The sequence below is a fragment of the Poecile atricapillus genome, chromosome 9 (assembly GCF_030490865.1).
Source record: "Poecile atricapillus isolate bPoeAtr1 chromosome 9, bPoeAtr1.hap1, whole genome shotgun sequence".
NCBI classification, from domain to species: domain Eukaryota; kingdom Metazoa; phylum Chordata; class Aves; order Passeriformes; family Paridae; genus Poecile; species Poecile atricapillus.
Window position 1 is genome coordinate 14675488 of NC_081257.1, and position 20369 is coordinate 14695856.

Here is a 20369-nt window from a genome sequence, read left to right on the forward strand (position 1 = left end):
GCTCAATTACTTGTTCTCAATTTACCGGCAAAGCAATCATTTCCCAGTGTCCAACTTGTGTTAACATTCAATTAGATGGAGAAGGATTGCAGCATTATGAAGGCCAGGGGATTCCTCCCTAATGAAGCCTCCAGTTCCAACAGTGTTCCCAGATTAAGACTTCAGATGAGCAGCGGCTGAAGGAAGATGCAGGGATGGGGAAAGAGACACCTGGGCAGTGCTGTCCTTTGGACTTGGCCAGAGTGCAGTGAGCACAACACCCTCACACTTTGCAGCAGCACCCTGCAGCATCCTCCTTGTTTTCACATTCTGTTCTGGACAGGAGTCTTTCTACCAGTTTCCTGTCACAGCATTGATTCAGGATTTTGGTTTGTTTCAACACGGGCTAATGCTAGCTTACATCACTAAATCTGAACTGGTATAGCTATTTTGCAGTGCTTTTCTCCAAGTAAAAATATATTCCCATGACTAGAGTATCCTAAATTCCAGTTCCACATCTGCTAGAAGCTACAGCTGAATAAATCTAACCTCAAAGACACGTGTTCATCTGATCACTCACTAGAGAGTTAGGGATACTTTCTTGTAGTATTACCTTAATTATTTTGTTAAGCAAGTGCTTCCAGTCACAAGATATTCTTGTGGATTTTAAAATATCCTGAAGAAGATTATTATGTCCTACAAGGCCTCTCTGGAGAAATAAAAGTGAGTTACGGACCAAATACTCTGTAAAGCATATGGCCAGTGAATAGTGTCTCTGATTATGCGAATTATAAAGTGCTGTAATGGTTTTGAAAATGATGAGAATGGTATGATGCCATATAACCCAGAAAAAATGTGCCAATAAAAGCCTAAACAGATATATCAACTCTCATGCACCACATGAGTACATTCTAAAATACATTTTGCTCCTTGCTGGAAGCAAGAAGACACACAAATGCAGTCAGGCCATAGGCTTTGGCTCATGTTTGGAGACAAGACCCAGACAGAGCAGAGCCCCCAAAGAAAACACAACCCTGGCTTACCTTGGCTTCCATACCCAGCATCAATGGCAGAGCCATCCCAGGACTCCACAGTATTGTCCACACTTGGAATTGTGGTGGAGTATATCTCAGACAGCTTGCTAGTTTTCTGGGAGTCTGTCAGCTCATCCTCTGGGTCGCTTACTTCATTTATGCTCCCCGACTTCTTGGGGTAGGATTCTGCAACCAGAACATCCTGTTTTAGCAGGCACATGGAGTAAGCCTCAGGGAAAAGCTTATGCTGACACAGGAGAAAGCCCAGGTACTGTAAGTTTTTAAAGTACCTCTTTAGCTCTTCAAAAGTAGCTGAGAAAGACATGTGCAATGAAGCTGAAAGGATTTAATGCATTACTCTTATCACAAGCTGAATCAAGAAAAAATGCCTTTCTGAGTTTTTAGCACATGGAATACAAGGAGCAGCCATGGGGATTTGAGGATTACCACATATGAGAGAGCTGGGACCTAAATCAATTCACAAGCCTAAATCAATTCATCTTCCTGTGCCTTTGGAAGCTTCCTCCAAAGAAGCCCTGCCCAGAGAAATGTTGGCTCCTGAAAGCAACATCCTGTAGCTCCTCTGGTCTCAGGGGGCCTCCTTCATACTTAGAGCAGCACCAGGGCAGGTGCTGGCTGCAAACTCAGCTACAAACAGATGTTTTAATTAGACTCCAATGGCAACCACCACTGCTGAAGTTTCAACCCTCTTCCACGACTGCACAACTTCGTAAAAACTCAAAGCTAATCACCACCTCTCCAGAGTCTCCCACACATGTGACAATGGTGGAATTCCTGGGCATGGAATTTCCCCTGATCACTGATCAGAAAATGGGAGCTGAATGTGAATGACAAAGCTCAGACCTTCCCTTTCATTATTTTAGTGCTAACAGGCCCTTATTATCATTATATCAAATTTCCTTTCAGGCAAAAGCTATGCAAAGAATGATTTCACAGCACAAGCACTTCTTTGTACTGAATATTTTAAAGTCCTTGTTGATTAGATATCTTGTTAGCCATCCACACCCTGGATCTCTGACCTGTGGGATAAAAAGCCCTCTGAAAGTCTGCATTTGTCAATGAGGACAGATTATTTTACCAAACAGAGCCCGGTGTCCTGAAAGTCCCTATTTTCCAAGCCTCCAGAAGATTGCTCACCATGATTAACTCAAGATTACCTTGAAATTTCAATTACACCTGCTTCATTCTCAGAATGATTAACGAGTCTCCAACAGGCACTTGCATGTCAATTATTTCACCAAGTGGCTGTGACAATGCTAAGTGTCAGCAGGGGGGAAAAAAGAGCATTTCAGACCAAAGACCAAGACATTTGGCTACAGGGGAAGAGACTGGGGCTTCCTGAAGAGGAATAAGTTCCCCAGTTCTACCTCTGTTTGCCACATCCCTACTCCCTGCCCAGTCTTCACCCATTCGTAAAACAACTGCATTGCCACACATCTTCAAACTGCTTTGAGATCTATAGAAGTTCTATGTTTAAGAGTGATGTCACTTTTTCAGATGCAGGACAGGCATCCCAAGGGCCACACTTGTTTGGAAAAGCTTTATCTCTTGATTTCTTCTGATTTCCACAGCACTGTGGGCAACTGGCTGGGGAAGTCCAGCCAAAACTACAGACTGCAGAAGCATCACACCAAAAAATAATTAAATACTGGGGGTGGGAGAGACAAAAATGAAGCCAGAATGCACCTGGTACTTTCTGAATGTGATGAAAAAGCCTCTGTTTGGCTGCTATCATGCAGTCAGGGAGAAGAGTTTGCATGATCCCTCTTTTTTTCCTATCATCCTTCTATCTCCAAAAAACAGTGGCCTGACAGTAGTAAGTATGCTTCTGCTTTTTATACTATGTTAACAACAGCTTCAAAGCCACAGGGAGCTTGGCAGGAAAACCAGAAGGGAATCCCTAGAATTAAGTTAGATGCTTTGAAAGATGAACTTAGAACCCCAAGACAGAAAAAGAGGTGTAACAGATTTATTGTCAATTGTGTTTAAAAAGTTGAATTAAAGATGGGGGGTGGGGAATTCATGGATTCTACCAACTCAGAGTCTCTTTGCTCATTTAGTGAGGTTATATTTTCAAAAAAAAACCCACATTCTTATACTTCTAAAATTAATTTCTGCTTTCTTCTGTGTGAAACACCGAGACAGACAGGGAATGGCAGCAACAGTACAAGGTGTCAATCTGAATTAAAAACCAGTATTGCCAATAAGCCTGCTGTTTCATCTCTTACCATCACCACAGAGAGGCTTTGGGTTGCCTTTTTTCATCTGTGAGTCCGAAGTTCAAGAAACACACCTTTTCCCACTGTGCCCAGCCATGGCCATGCCCACACTGCCTCATCTCACCTCCCACAACAGCACAGAAACCCCCCAGCAGTGCCTGCTCCGTGGCCCAGGGTCCTTGCTGGGGTGAGCCTTCCCCCTGCCCACCCCAGCTCCTCAACTCACTCTCTGTCTGCTTCTTGATCTTGAGGGTGACGGTCTCTCCCGCCATCTGCAGCAGGTGGATGGCCTCACTCAGCGGCTTGCCCTTGAGGCTCACGTTGTTGATCGCTAAGATCCGGTCCCCGATGTGGATGGCTCCAGTTCTGGTGGAAAAAGGCACTGTCAGGAACTCCAGAGAAGCAATTCCTCTGGGAGACAGGATGCTTGCTGTCGCTTGAAGCAATTAACTCTCAGCACTTTAAAATATGTCTTTGTTCCCTCTTGGTACACTCTATACCCATGACTTCTTCTTTACCACATAGCAGGAATCCAACTTCCCAACTTCCATGTGCACAGACATATAAATACACATGGGAACACATGAACTCCTCAAATCCCAGCCCCTCTGGAACTGGGGCTGCAGACCAGCTGAGAGAGAAAACACTTCAAAGCAGCAGGGTTAAAAGCACAAGCACTTTCAGTATGTGGAGTCCAACACAGTCCTCAAACATGGAACTGAAGGACATTCACCCTGATGGAAAGAAATTATGAGACAAACCTAGAAACCTATTGGTAAAAACCCAAACCAAAATAGCTCAAAATTGCTCATGTGTGTGCAAGCATGAGCTGAGCCAGCTGCAGTTCATGATATGCTTAAAGCTCACCCCACTCAGCTAGACCCCTGGGACCTTCTCCACCAGCTCAGGAAGAATTTGTTTTATTGCTCAGCCACGTTCCAGCACTGGCTATTGCTCTCACACATAAATCCTCAGGCTTCAGCAACAGACACACAGAGTAAACAAGTCATGGCAATTCTCCCCCTTCTCCATCCTTCCCCTCTGTCTGCTCACAGACAAAGGCTCACTTGGAGCCTTCCCCAGTGAATCTCTGGGAAGAGCAGGCAGGGCAGGATGTGTCCACTGGCACAGCCGCTGCCAAGGCTGGAGCTCACGCTCACCACTGTCTGGACTGAGCTTCCCAAACTCACACTCAGCTCCCCAGTGTCAGCACACAAGAGCAGCAGCCACCTCCTCCTCCAGAACTGCGGGAGGTTCTGCTATTAGAACCTCTGTGATGGAGCCAGGAGGGGATGCAAATCTGGACCTCAGTATCTTTTTGTCCATGGCAACTTGTCTCCCTCAGGGTGCATCTCCAAACTGGACTGCAGCTCCTGCCAAACTGGAATTTGATATATAAATGCAGGCAAAACAGCTGCTTGGCTTTCCCCAAAATATCAGAGCTCTGTAACCACACTGCTGTGAAACATCCCCTAAAAGTACATCAAATCAGGAAACGCAGCCAAGCAGCAGGCAGGACTGCTCAGTCTGCAGCCTCTGCTGCTGCTGAGGTACTCAGCAATGCCACGATGGCCCCAACAGCCACTAGATGTCCATCTTGTCCCACCCAAATCAGCCTGGAAAAGCTGTCATTGGAATGGAAACATTTGTGTGCTCAAACAAATTACAGATCAAACTGTGACTGGAGTGTTTGTCTTAAAAGTTTCATCTATTGTAGTAAAAAAAATATCAAGCTGAACTGCTGGCAGTTTACAGTCGATCCTTTTCTCACTGCAGAGCTTCAGTATTCAAGGGTTTCCTGGTGTGTCCCTGAACCCAGCATGGGGACAGATCCATCCGAGGCACCAGCCCATCCTCCCAGCCCTGAACAACACGACAGCTCTGCAGTAACTGTGGAAGTCTCTCAGCAGGGAAAAATACAGAAACAATTAAAGAGAAAGGTCACGTTCAGCCAGGTATTTTTCTTCAAGGGGGAGAAAGCAAACCAAAGTCCAGTCCTCTCAGGGCCCCCGTGTGAGGCCAGGCAGACAGAAGCTGAGCAGAACTGACAGAGGAAGCAGTTTCCAGCTAGTGACCCTCATGCCTCTGCATCACTACCAACAGTCCTTAATTCACCTCAAACACAAAGCAGCCCAAGGAGCCATGGGATGCATGTTCCTTCTTGCTCAGAAGGGACATGCAAGAACAGATCAGAGTAACAGGTAGGTGGAAAGGTGGAAAAGGGGCTGCAAGCACTTCCCAGCAAGCACTGAGGTGGCTGCATGCACGTGGTAGGGATTAACTTAGCACATGGGCAATGTCCCTTTTCCTCCCTGCCAACATGGCTTGGTGCTGGATACTCCTGGACCAAAGTCTCCCACAGCCACCCCCCTTCTACTTGAGCAGGTGGCACTGAAGGAGGCTGGTCTGGCACTTTGAAATGCCAGCAATAGCCAAAAATTGTTCTTGGAGAATCATTACACCTCAACCAGAATTGAACAATATTGTTCAGGCATACTCCCTTGGTTGAGAAGAAGGAAAATACAGGTCCTATGGCACAGGCTTAAGTCATCTGTAGGCACTCAGGGAGGGGACACAGACACTAACATGGGAGAGATCCGCAGCTTGACACTGATCTAACAGTCTGAGCTGCCTCTGTAGGTTTCTGTAAGATCAGACAAGAGGAAAAAAAATGTTCAAGGTCAAGATAAAACCTAAGCCATCTGACTGTGAAGCCTTTTAGACTTAGGCAGCCTGTCACCCACAGACAGACGTGTGACAGATCCTAGAGGACACCCTGCCTCCCCCACTGCCAGCAGCCCAAGATGCAGTGCAGACTTTCACTTGCTCCTCTACAAGAACGGCCCGTGGATTCCTGTTATCAGACAATGGGATCAGGTCCACCCCATGTCAGTGCTGCCAAACCATGTCCTCTATCCCAGCAAGAACATGGATTTGGATTTAAATCCCCATCCTTCAATCAGAGCCTGGCTAAGGGCATCTGTGGCATAGATAAAGGTAGAGACGTCAGAAAGGGGCAATTTAGGATAACACTAGCAGCACCCCTCTTCTCTTGACAAGGTGAAGTCACCCCCTTCTCTCACTGACAGGAGAAAAAAATTCACCTTTCCTGCAAGCTGCCTTCATCACAGTGCTCCTCACCCTCCCCACGGGGAGCCAAGGTTACCCAGAGACATCCCTGTGCTGCTCTATCCCCATGCTGTTATCTGCAACTCAGCCACAGTGAACGTGCTGAACAGCTCTGTCACTCTGCTCACAAGGCTTTTCATTCCTCACTGCCTGCTCACTCCTGATCAAAATTCAGCAGTACTGCAGCAGTCCCCTGCACTACATTTCTGGACGTAGCAGTCACCCGTGTGCATCCGAGTTCAGAGGAGAAACAGGTGTGGAATTGCAAAGGGAACTGACACCAACAAAGGTGTAAGACTGTCTTCTGATACCTGACAGCGCTTTAGCTGTCTGCTCTTAACCTCTCTCATGCTGGGTTGTGGGTACAGTACAGAACTGCTACATAGAAAAGCCTTGCATGCTCTGTGGCTATTATTTTATAGGGAAAAAGACCAAATCAGTAGCAGGCAGTGATATAAAATCCCCAAAGAGAAGAATCACCAATGACTAAGTCCATCCCCTTCCTTCCCAGGAGACACAGACCTTCTGCATGCTGCACCAAAGGGAAGCAATGGAAATGCACAGCGGAGTGCTGAGAGCTCTGGGAGCCCAATGCAGAAAAGGACACAGAGCTGTTTCACAGTCCAGCTAAGAGGGAGTGTGGTCTTGAAACAGAAAAAAAACAAAAGGCCAGATCTGCTGTAAAACATCCCCAAAGTCTTGCACTTTACACCAGTTTGTTCAGGGATTTTTTTGTTGCTGTTCTGCGTGTCAGGCAGCACAAAGTAAAAGACCCTTAGAGAAGCATGAGTCAGGGCTGCTGAAATGATCTATTTACAAGTCGCAGCTCCCATATAGAAAGATTAATTAAGATAGAGTGTATGACTCAGTTCCACCTTATACTCTCAGGAATGTCCTGATCCTTTAAATCCCACACATCCACATATATTCAGACCCAGGCACACAGTAACCTCCCCAGTGGTTGAAGGTAAATCTGCTCCTATGTTTATTCAGTATAAATGCCAGATGCTGGGCAGCCCAACCTGCACTGAGACACCTCAGATGTAACACACTGAGCAACAAGCAAGGACAGGTCAGAAGACACCTGAGATCCCTGGTTTCAGCAGGACACACCACTGCAATGGCCATAAACCAGTTTAGCAACAGGGCAGTCCTGGTCAGAGTCTATGGTGGTTTCATAGGCAGGCTGGGCACTCCCCTGACATGAAGTGTACCTGGCAAATCCCGGAACAGGAAGCACCTCTGTAGAAGAGGGGCAAATATGTATTCCCAGCTGCAGAATTCACCTGACTCATTGGATCTGACTTTTCCTGAAGTGTCTGTCTCATTTTCCTAGCAGCACAGACCCCACCACCCTGCTTCATGTCCCTTGGTACCTTCAGAGCACCTTTCTTTCTTAGCAGACTTAGATGCCAAAGAATTTATGACAGCAGAGGAAATTTGGCATGGTTCAAGACCCCTTCTCAAATCAATTCAACTGTTCTGCCCCCAAACCTCACCTCTCTGCCAGCCCTCGTTTAGTCAAGCCCGAAATGACAATAGGATCAAAAGGTTCCTCTGTCCCAGAGATGGTTATTCCCAAAGGGCCCCCGTATCGCTTCAGCTCCACCGTGTAGATAATAGCACCAGTTGTCTCCTGCTCATCTGAAAGAGAAAACAGAAATGCTGGATTATTTTCATTTCCCAAATAAAAGTAGTCATAGGAAAGACTTGCAGCATCTAGAAGCAAAACCCAGAAATCTTCAGTGACACTCATACCAAATAGGATTTTAACCTTCCAGGCATCACTTAAGGGCAGAATAACAAAAATAGACTATAATCAATTGGAAAGTGGTGACTGGATGACAGCAGCCCTTATCTTTGTTAGTTTGCACTACCTATTGGGAAATGTCATTACAGTGGACAGGCACCAGTTTGCATCAGGATTTCTGTACCAGAGTTATCTTCATCCTTCCTAATCTTCAATTTGACCAGGTCTTCACACTGCCTTAAAATCTGCACAGCATCCTCCATTGAGCAATTGTCGAGTCGGATGTTATCAATGGCTAACAGCTTGTCTCCAGGCTCCAAGGTGCCAGTTCTACATGGAGAGGAAAAGAAAACTAAGAGTACATTTGTATTTGCCTTTCAGATCCTACAATACATTCAGTTCTGCAGTGGAAAAGACAATATTAACTTTTTACTGTCCTTGATCTTTTCTGGAAAACAACTATGAGCTGAGTCTGGACACCTGTAATTTTAAAGAGAGGAAGTGTGTGTAGAGCATGTATCCACACAGAACCAGCCAGGAAGATTAGGTAAGTACCCTGGGTAACCTACAACTCTGAAAATGCCTGATATTTAACTGACAGATATTCTACCCCTTATGGAAACTCCTGTGTGAGCACTCTCAGAAATAAGCCATGCTTAGAAATAAGCCATACTAAATTCCTCTGAACGCCTTGCTATGAGGTGTTGGGATCAGAGGGGAAGTCAATAAATGCTGAGTTATTTGCACAGTTGTCCACCAATGCCCACAATTCACTCATTCTGTTCACCAAAACAGGAGCTGAGACATGTCAAACTACCTGATGAGCCATAGCACCACCTGGGATATATGAAGCCCTTTACCACATGCTCTTAAATGCTAAACATCCATCTCCTACAAACTCAGCAGGCATCTAAACCAGTGCCCTGGTCACCTTCTCCATTAGCTCAGTGCTGTTTGCGTCAATACAGAGTTTTTATTGCAAACCCTACTGTGGTCTAAGAAAAACCTCTAGTGCTGAGATGTCCTTGAATTCTGGAAATATCCAGACCCAAGTGCTACTGCTTGGGCTACATCCAGCTTCTCTGGTAGGCATTCTAACTATCATGGAGGGCCATTTTGCAGTGGGATTGACAGATGGAAAATGCTGCACTCACCTGTGTGCTACACTCCCCTTCTTGATGTCAGAGATGATCAAAGGATCCCCAAGCTTTCTGCTTGCAGCTGCAAAAGAGACACATGGTACAAAGCCTGGTGCTGAGTTTTCTGTCCAGGATGGGGGTGGTGGATGGTTAATGGGGAGAAGCAGCTATAAGGAAAGGGGATTTATATTCCCATCACACAATGATGCTTCACAGCTGAACTCTGGAAGCCTCTCCAGAAAGAAAGAAAACAAAACATAAATCCCTGCAAAGTTTGTCAGTTGCCCTTTGCCCAGGTTAATTTCCTTTGGACTCCTGAAAAAGAAGACATGTGGTGTCCAACAGGAAGAGGTGGCATTGCCAATCCCAGCACTGTCAAACACTCCTCACCAGCCCTCACACACAGGACCAGGGAGCCAAAGGCCATGGCTGCAGTCAGAATTAGCACTGCTGCCTGGAGACCATCCAGCTCAGCCCTGTGCTCCATACAAGCCCTTCTGTGTTCTTCAAGTAAAGTGGGCTGTGAAATTTTCCAGGTGGAAAATAACCCAGGGAAAAAGCAGAGTTTTCCAGCTGGTTCAGCTCTCTAGGGCACTTAATCATACAAGCAGATGAATCAGGGGTGGTTTGTGCTGGAGCTGGAAGGGGTGGGTGGTTTCCAACTCCTATCTCCTGGCTGACCTTGATAACTTTTTCAGCCCACGAGATGAGAGTACGCATCTCTGGGAGCATTTACATTTTCAAACTTGCCTGCAAGACTTGCTGCTCTCCTGAGAAGCCCAAGAGAGACTTATGACTCAAACTCCTCCTGACCTCCTTGTCATCCACATGCCAAACATACAGCAAGAAAGAGCATCCATTCCGCCCTGCATCCTTCCCTTCTGCCTTGCTATGGGAATTGCATTGCTTCATTTAAAGTTGACAGAGCTTCTCAGCTTCTCACAAAAACTGTGTGGGAAGAAAGAAACTCACAGCCTCTGAACATATCAGGTGCAGGGCAGAGATTAAAATATCTGTGAGGCACGTGGCACCAAACGCACAGAGATCCACCTGCCTGAACAGCAGTTAGAGAGCACACAGAGAATCAGACATAATAAATGTTTACCCACCTCTCTGGTCTAGTTTTCTGTTGTTTACATTCATTTATGAGATTTAAAAACATAAGTCTAACCCAACACCTTTAAGGATATCCTCTTCCAGAAATAATCAAACCTGCTGTACTAAAGACAGCAAAAAGACAACCAGTCTCAGTTGTGTCAGGGCTGAGAGCCACAGTGAGGTCAGACAGCAAAAGAGCAGACCGTGACAGATTTTATAATAGTCACAGCAATGTGACTGCTGAATGGTACAGAGCCTGGAGGAATTCTTTCCCCATGTCTTACTGGAGCCTGGTACCAGACAATTTTGGACTCAACACTCATGTTGTGCTCCTGTCTGCAAATCTAAGGGAAGGGGATGTGCTGTGGAGATTCCTGGAGGGCTCGTGCCTGTATTCAACCTGCCCACAGCATGGACCAGACTGCAGACAGGACAAGACACACTGGGCAGAGCTGAGTAGTGGGAATAAGGGTGGGGTTCAGGCAAGAACAACGCAGACATCCCCATGCTGACTGAGAAGGACATACAGCATGGACTAACAAACAGCACAGGGATTGAGATATACCACTCTGATAATTATTACTGTTGCTCTCCTTTTATATAGGACATATATGTGCTGCTGACAGAGGTGTACAGAGTGGGGTCCGAGCAGCAGAGAGGGGAGACCCTGTAAGCACACCCTAAGCCCTGGGTCAGGTGGCATTGCTGCATGTTTAATCACTCCCTAGCCTGGTTCTGTCAAAACAATCCAGGTTAGCAAAAATACTTTTCACAGCAAGGTTTGTTTACTAGTTTCAAAGCAGAAGCAGTGACAGAAGGGGGTTAGGGAGGATCCTAACCTGTCCTGGTGGTGGGCTGGGATGGCCATCTCTAACCTGACCAAGCCACAGCTGAAGAAGCTGAACAATGTGTCCGGAGACCATGAACACCAAGAGAGCAAAGAGGGAGAGAAAACAAAAAAAAAGGCAAGCTAGCAAGTATAGACAACAGCATGCCTCGAGCTGTGCAGGATTTATGTTTATCTCAGCGTCTGCCTTGCAAGCTGTGTGACACATGGGGGGATCCTGCACATAGTCAGTCTCTGAGCAGAGAATGAGACCTTGTCCTTCTGAAGCTCCACAGTTGATGTCAGCACTGAGCACAGCACAAGTTTCCCATGACAGGAGCAAGGGTAACAAACCAAATGCTTTATCCATTAGAGAAGAAAGCAAGTTTTAAGGAAAAACTATGCTGGGCTTTGTTTGCAGGGCTTTTTTTAAGAAAGTTTTGCACTCAGAACAAATTTTCTTGAGATCTGAGCTAAATGGAAGAGCCATATACAACTGCATACAATTGTCCCTACCAACAGAGAACTCAAACTTGAATAAATGGCAGCCCTTGTAAACGTAAAATGTCCAAAATATTCATCACAGAATCATCATAGAATCACTTGGATTGGAGGGGACCTTAGCAATCATCTAGTTCCACTCATGGAACAGGAACACCTTCCACTAGACCACGTTGCTTAAAGCCCCACCCAACCTGTCCTTGAACACTTCCAGAGATGGGGGAATCATCACATTACATAATTACTTAATGTAAATTGCAAAGGCTTTATAAAACCATCAAATCTGAAGGGTAAGTTAGGGAGATGTAATGAATAACCATGTTCTCTCAAGAGGCATAAGATACAAGGTTAAGATAATGAAATCTCACAAAACAGAGGCTTGCCGTTCATTCTAAAAACATGTAGTTACTGACTCCAATAATTAACCTTTGGCATCCCAAAGACCTTCCTGGCACCCCAGCAGAGTGTCCAGATGGGCTTTCTGCCTGTCTGCTGGGACCAGGTTGCCCTGAGCATCCTGAGAGCCACATTTTTAATCATCCTGTGCCATTCACACAGGGTGACAATGCTTCTCTGTGCAACAGCTGTCTGTCTGACAGTGAGAGAGCTCCAGTTTCACTGAAGGAGTGGCTCCACAGAGGTCAGAGCCATTAGATACATGAATCCCTGGTGAGATTTTGAATGGACAATTTCCAATTTGCCTGCAATTAAAACAGCACCAGCCTAAACTACGTCGTTATTAGGGCTGTGGTCTTTGGCATTAAGACATTTGCACAGATGAGTAAAGCCTCCTTATCCATTCATTTCAGCTGTTAATGTGGTTATTTCTCTTCAAAGGACATCATCTTGGGAACTCTGCTGCAGGAAGACACAGTTTGGACATTCAGCCTTGCCTCAGGGTTTTGTTTTCCTGTGTGTGAAATGGAGGTGGCAGCAAAGGAAGTCAAAGGAAGAGATGGAGGCAGGAGCTGGCATGCAGAAACCCATGCTCACTCTCAGCAGGCATCCTGGCTGTGGCCTCCATCTGCCAAGGCAAGCCAGGTAGAAACAGACCCTTTTTCAGACACATTTGTATTTTTGGTGGATTTACCAGTACAAAAGATAGTTTGAATCTGCTCCAGTGGCCCAGAGAAGGCTCTATAAATCAACAGCTGGTAAAGGTAGAAGCATGTGGTGGGGAAGAAACTCAAAATGAAAACACTGCTTGGCAGTGACAGGGCAGTGATAAAAAGGTGAATTGATCAATACTGTTATTTACTTTTTATAAATTGCTTTCAGTCTCTCTGCTGGGATTGTGGCTCACTCAGTGTTTACGCTGTGATGGATGATGAGGCCAGGAACACATGTCCAGTTTGTGTTTTTAATAGAATGCATAATGACTTGTACTGGTGAATTATTCCCCTCCAAGGAGCACCAGCACATATTTCACAGGCATCAATGCATTAAAAATGCCCTTCAATGTTGACCAAGCCAAAGCAACACTGCCAATGTGTAATTAAAGAAACTGTAATAATGCCATAAGAATGCATTTAAATAAGAAGAATTTTTAAATTGGAAATAGCAAAATCAGAAACCAAATAATCTCAGGATAGCTAAGGAATGAGAAGAGGGGAAAAAAGTGAATCGGAATTGATTACAAAGAGCAGCAGTGAAAATCAAATCCTCAGTACCCAACTTTTTCCTCTATCATTCATTAAGTTTAGCAGCAGGTGCATAAATTATCAGTGCCTCCAGCAGGATACCTGCCTCATCACAGATCCTTTTTCTTTCACAATCTCCAGGTAGAAAAACCAGATCAGGATATCCCACCAGGATAAAAGCACTGGAGTGAATCAGATATAGCGTGAGTGAGGGGGTAGGACAGGTGGCTGCTGAGCTTGCCCTGCCTGCAGACACACTCAGCTGGGCTGGTGGCAGGGCACAGGCTAACACAGAGCCAGCAAAACTAGATTTGCTTGGCTCAGAGACCCATCTTCTCACTAGGACAGTGATTACACTGCTTAAGCGACTTAATCAAAGTTATCTATCTACCCAAATTCCGGTTTTATCACCTGAAAGCAGATATACTGCCTACTCCTTATCTGCAGTACTTCACACCAAGGGCACAGGAATTGATTTGTTAAGATATATAAAGGTAATTTGATAAACAAGCTATATAAAGCATTAATGCATATCTAAAATTAATGGTAAATTCGGTATCTCTTTGAACAGCAATACCAACACACCTCTACCCTACAGTGAATGTCACAAACAGCCCTTGGAGAGAATATTTGAGACAGAAAAAAAATCACAAACTCCCAATACAAAAGGCAATCTTTTGTGTAACCAACTATCATTTTCCAGAGGGTAATAACAAATCCATATCTTATTTTAAGGGGTGAGGTATTGAACGTATGAGAATGCATGACTATTCCCTTCTCGCTGCTGGAGATTTTAATTTGTAAGAGATTTACAGAAAACCTTCAAAGGCATAACTGCATCATTAGAACTGGATGCAGCCAGCAAGATCAGAGCATTTGAGGCATTTGTTCTGCTAATGGAGATGGGTAGTTCAGGCTAACAAGGGTCAAATCTTCACATCCCTGTGTCAAAACTCTCAGTGTCCCTGTATTTGCACGCTCACCATTCAGAGCCTCAGAGCTTGCTGCAAACAGGTAAGCTTCAGAGCTCTTGGAGCAGAAAGGAGCATGCTCTGCTCTTCAGCCAGAACAGCTGTTCTACAAGTAAATGCCCTTCTCTCTGAGACAGAGGCTGAGGTACTGGAGTATGGAGAAAATAAGAGTTTAGCTTCATGTGGCTTCATGTTCCTTCACCCCTTGACAAAGTGCATGGAGCAGCACACACATGACAGCTTCAGTGTTCTTCATTTAGCATATGGAGGAGACTGAAATGAGGCTTGAGGGCACAGAGATCCCTCAGGAGTACAAAGCACTGTCAGTGAAAGGCTCACCCCTTGGATTTTGTAGTCATCCTTTGGGGAATGGAAAGGGAAATAGTATATGCATGTATTTCCACCATGCATCTTGATTTGCTATGTCCCTTTGCCACACTGTGTTGAGCTGGGGGAAGAAACCCATCCGTGCTCTCAGACTGCAACTGGAGACTCATCCAGCCCAAGCCTTCTCCTTCTGGAAAGCCTGAGATCTCTGAGAAGATAAAATGCCCTCAGCAAACATGTGTCCCTCACCAGGGGTAAGTACAGCCCCTCTCTGTATGTTCATCCCAGAACCAGCAGCATCTGCCCTGCTCGTACACAAATCTCCTGGGTTTTCAGCCCTTTTATGAGCATTTCCAGCAGATTTATGGTTCCTCCTGCAGCCAGCTCCATTACATGACTTCTTTCAACACATCCATCAAGAATCCTACTCTCCCCCCACCCTTTACTTAGTCCATCTCCCAATTATCTCTGAGAGGCACAGCACAGCAAGAACTTGATCACATTTATTTCTGAAGTGCTCCTCTGATGAGGTCGTAACACTTTCTGCCCATTTAAGAAGGCAGAGGCAAACCTTCCTAGGCAGAGGAATTAACTACAGAGAAGCCAGCTGAAGCCAAGAGGTAAAACTCAATGAAAGCAACTCATCTTACATCTGTAATGTAGCTAGAGTATAAAGTACATGAATAAACAAAATTCTGTGGCCACGACAGTGCAGTAGGTCTTCTACTGACCCCTTCACCTTGAAAAAAATACCAACTTGCTCCAGTTTTACAGAGTAGGGAACAGGAATCCAATGCAAGAGGCCAGTAAACCACGTCTTCTCCTTTAAAACAGTAGTTATATAATTTTCCATATCAGAAGGAAAGCTGTAAAAGCTGTTTCTAGACCTACACAAGCACTCAAGTCAGCAGAACTGAGAGGAAAGGAACTGAGCAAAACAGAGAAGGGTTATTTTTACCTCTTTTCTGTTGCTGCTTGCATCACTCTCCTGCATGCACATCATGTCTCTGCAGGAAGTACTTAACATAAGGCTGCTTGCTTTGGCTTTAATGTTTGGAACTGGTATATTTATCTGCCTGGTCAGAGGCAAAGTAAAAAAAATGATAAACTGATTTGCTAAGGATCATGTGTATCTATATAGTGTATATAGACTAACATATGAAAATAAAATTAGGATTAAGCTTGAATTTCATCCTTGCCACAACATTTTCTGGGTGCCTGTCTTTTTCTCCCTTTGTAAATATAATTTTGTCTTTAAGACAGGAAACAACTGCAAATATTTTAGGTTTATGCATGTGTATTTCTTAAACAATATTGTACAAACATGTTCAGCAATCAAAAAGATCAAATCAATTATAGTGTTAAAAAGCTGCTTTGTAGTTGGATAATGGGCATCTACTTTAAACCGAGGGGTCAGTTTCTTTCTATTAGCAGTGATTTCAAAAAAGTGTGTGAAATCACTTTTTTTAACAAATTTGAAATGAAAACCTTTCCAACATAAAAATATGTTTGAAGTGTAAATGCACATCTGAAGCATATCCCGTTCAAATAAGACTTCACAAATAAAAATATGTCCTTGCCAGCAGCTCACAGGTTCATTTTGCTCTCTAGCCCCAGACACAAACTAAACTTTGAAAGTTAATAGAGCCTTGCTGGAGCCAGTTTTTGCTACCAGATCCATTATCCCAGGTTGCTCCCTGAGGCTGGAATGCCAAGGCAGCAGCACGGCAGCAGGTCGGAACCCAGCACAGTCTGCACCCTGCACTGCTCCCCACCAGTGAAATGCCATTATAGACAGCCTGCTGCTTTCAGAAAGCACTTTCATGTCTTCAGACAATAACTGCTACCAAGCCAAATGTTAAATACTGTGCTTTTATGTCTCAGGATTGTCCTTGTGGCACAAATAGGGGAAGCTGAGAAGAGGGAGAAGAAATATCACAAGGTGCAAAGGCATCATCCTGTCAGTGTTCCAGTCACTCCTGAGAATCACCCCACTTGGACCAGAACACCTCCAATTAACACTCTAACTAATGCTGTAAATGTCAAGAGGTAATTACCATAGCTTATCTCTTTTAATGAAACCTAGTTTTCAAGCGTCCCTTGCAACTCCATTCCCCAGACACAGCTGGGTCTGTCTCCTGAAGGCTTAAACAAGACATCCCATTACTGCAGTCTCACAAGCTGCTCTGTTTCATTTCAGAGGTGGTGGCAGTCTCAGGGCATGGCAAACCTGACATGATTCCACTGACTTTACCCAGAAGTGAAAGAGAGATGAGTGATCTGAGACCTGCATGTGTTTGCCATACAGGAAAAATTCACTGACACAACGTGTAACAAGACCCCAAGTTAGATCCCAGAAATTTGGGATGGATCTGCCTGTATCATCACCCTACAGCATCTTCTCCAAAGAGGCCAAAAGATCTTTAAACGAAAAACTATGCTCAGAAGAGAAACAGAGATAATTAATCAAGAGTGAGCAGAGAGAAAAGAAGGAGAAAGGTTTATGCTCTCTCAGTGCACACCAGGTCCTGGCACATGCCTTTCCTTCTGCATGGCTTGAGTTTGTCAATGAAACAATTCCTGGCAAACCCTGGAATTAAAGTGCCTCCCCCTGTCTCTTAGACCCACCACCCTCTTCATGCCACCCCCTCTTGGCAGTTTCCCTTCTCTAGCCCTCAAGCTGTGGGGTTCACCTCTTACTTACTCTCCTGCCTACACCTCTTTTTGCAAGGGTCCCCCCAGACCCAGGCAATTCTTTTTAAAAATAACATAATAAAAGTGTGAGCAAGGAAATAAAAATAATATTACTAATAATATAATATAATACTCTTGTATACCACAGATTAAGTGATCAGTTGAGACTTTGTCCCAACCCTTCATGCAGCTGCTTTTCTCTGCAGCTGCCAGCTCATGGAGGCAGGAACCACACATCTGATTCATTCTGGGATAATCACAAGCACTGGAGTGCTACAGAAACCCTATATGATCTTCTCTCTCTCAGTCGAGTCCTCTAAAATGCATGTGTGGAAAGCAGAGGCTCTTGCAACTGCAAGTCTGAGCAATACTTACAGCTGATTGTAATTCCAAGCTCTACACCTCTTTTCTTGGGCAATTTAACGTGGAAAGTACCGCTGCTGGGTATGACAGACTCTACAAAGCCAAAAACAAACAAAAAGGCAAAAAAAAGGAGAAAAAAAAGTAAGTTTTCAGTTGCATGGATGGTTTCTTTAGAACCAAGAAAACAAGCCCATAAAGCACTGCTTTATTGGTTCAAATAAGGTTATCTGAGGCCCTGTGGACTTCAGGTTGAAATTTGGATTCTCATTAAAAATACATACTCTAAACATCAAGTTAAGTGCTCACATCACACTGTATTTCAAGGTTGAAGCAGCTCTGTCAATGTAAAAGGGAAAAAAAGTTCTTTTTTAATACAAAGCTGCACTTTACTCCTAGCCTATAGCTTTGGCTCCCTCCTGGCTTCAAGGCCATAAATGAATATAAATATTATTCCTATTAATGGGCAAATATTTAAAGTGTGTCCTCTTCATCTATTCCTTAGGCTTATCTCAGCCAAGCAATGAGCAGAGAACATTTATGAAAGGATCAGAAGAACCTCCACTTCAGTGCCTGTTAGAGAACAACAAGAAATGGAGAAATGGTCCTCACAGGGTTTCTCACTCTTCCCTCTGATCCTTGTGAATACTCTCCCTTTAGTGCTACTGGAACCAAGAAAACAAGCCCATAAAGCACTGCTTTATTGGTTCAAGTAAGGTTAGCAAAGGCACTGGCAGACTCCTACGGGCAGAGAGGAGCAGCAGCTCCTTTGGGAATGTACCTGCGACATCAAATTCGATCTCGAGCACCACTTTGTTGGTGAGCGCCGCGTCCCGCAGGAGCTGGTTGGCCTCCTCCATGGTCCCGTCCTCCGTCGCGATGCCATTGATGGAAAGGACCCTGTCTCCTACTTGCAGCAGTCCACACCTGCAGTTCACAGTGGGAAAAGAGGGAACGGGACCAAGGAGACAAGGAAAAAAGAGGAAAGGAGGAAAAAACAACCCCACAACCAGCCATGAGTTACTTTGGCCAGGAAAATCTCTTACAAGACACACAAAGTACTGACATATCCTGCAGAAGTGGCCCCAAATTGAAAATAACTCATTTTGCTGTGCCTATCCCAGTGTCTCTGGAAGAGCACAAGGAAGCAAAACTTTGTGGGTTTGTAAAGTTCAAACATTCTTTGCTCCTAAATAACCATTTCTGGTCATCTTTTTTGCAACAACCAAGGGGGGAAAAAAGCAACCCTCGTCTTCCTAAAAGTCAACACCATGGCTGAGAGATGAGAATGATAAACACAAGGGAATGTGACTTCCTTCCCTATATAACCACAAACAGTTCTGCCCATGCACCTGCACCCTCTGGAACACAAACTAATGGCACTGAAAACTGCACAGATTCCTCTGCTCAGTTCATGGCAAATACTGAAGCTACAATCCAATAAACTCACCAAAATGTCTCAGCAAATTAGATAATCATTTATCCATTCTAATTGCATTTCTGGAAGCCAAATGTACAGCAATACTGTTTAACTGCCTTGAAAGGCCAATATTATTCCAGTGTGATGGCCTGACAATATAACCACAGCTGACCCTTTGGGGCTCTTGGTTTAGACACTTTCTCCAGGAACAGAGATCAGCAGGATTTTTACTTTGGAAAGAGAACATGATGGCAAGGCTATGTTGGAGATGTACTGCTACAGCACAGTTTGTCTCTTGGGACCCCCCTGCATTTATAAGCAAGGTGTTTTTCACACATTCCTACATTCAGTATCCACCCACACTCCTTTTTCTTTTTTTTTACATACACTGCAACACCAGCAAGATGATCCTCCAAGTTATCTCCCACATTATCTCAGTCAGTTCCCACCTGGGCTGGCCCATGGCTCTACAAAAACAAGACTGCAGTGTTCCCTGCATCCATGGGAAATTGCTCATCTTCCTTCTCCTCTATCAGTTGTTCACTTTAACTATATCTTTTTAGACTTTCCACTTATCACCTGGCTGTCCACTAGATCAGAGCTTGGGAAACCACTCTTCACCCATCACTAATGTAACCTAGAAGTGGTCTCCGAAAGATTTTTAGGGTGATGGCATCAAGTATAAGGTTCCCCTCAAAATGTGGAGAAAAAAATTTACCACAAAGATTCTCCAGAAGACATTAGTTATCCTGTTTTAAGCCTTTTCCAGAGAATCTTTATTCCCTTCCTGTTTAATGATTAAACACATCTTTGTCTTCCCCTTTCTTTCACAAATACCTCACAGAAGACAGTTTGTTTTTTACTGAACCTTCCAGTCACCCTTCATCACTCACACCCAGTTCAGTTGTAAGAAAACACAGCACCACGTCTTCCAGGCACACAAAGGCAGCAAAGGCAACAGACACTTGGCTATATTATTCATGTCCAAACAGCAGAATGTATATGAAAGGCCAGGTTATCAAGAAAAAGTACACACATCTGAATTCAAGAAAAATGAGCAAGCACAACAGCTCGTGCCAATGGCCCATCAAAAGCTGAGATATGAACAAGTTTGGAGGGAGCCCAGGGTGGTTATTTTACTGGTAGGAAGGTATATTCACTCTTTGGCCTGTGTTCATGCCATCCATGGAAAAACACTGGCCACTTTATGAGATGCAAATTCAGAGCTGTTTGTTCAAGGACACTTGGATTAGGACAGACA

The 20369-nt window shown here is 44.6% G+C and overlaps 1 protein-coding gene across 1 annotated transcript in view; it reads right to left on the reverse strand.

Annotated features, from left to right (window-relative positions):
* The window catches only part of GRIP2 (glutamate receptor interacting protein 2), a 251579-nt gene that overhangs the window by 14969 nt on the left and 216241 nt on the right, over window positions 1–20369 (reverse strand). The window contains exons 13-19 of the mRNA XM_058845269.1: window positions 18470–18615; window positions 17704–17784; window positions 9287–9353; window positions 8317–8462; window positions 7882–8026; window positions 3480–3619; window positions 1023–1199 (exon numbers count right to left, since the gene is read on the reverse strand). Coding sequence (XP_058701252.1) covers window positions 1023–1199; window positions 3480–3619; window positions 7882–8026; window positions 8317–8462; window positions 9287–9353; window positions 17704–17784; window positions 18470–18615 — 902 coding nt within the window. The remainder of the gene's footprint in view (window positions 1–1022; window positions 1200–3479; window positions 3620–7881; window positions 8027–8316; window positions 8463–9286; window positions 9354–17703; window positions 17785–18469; window positions 18616–20369) is intronic.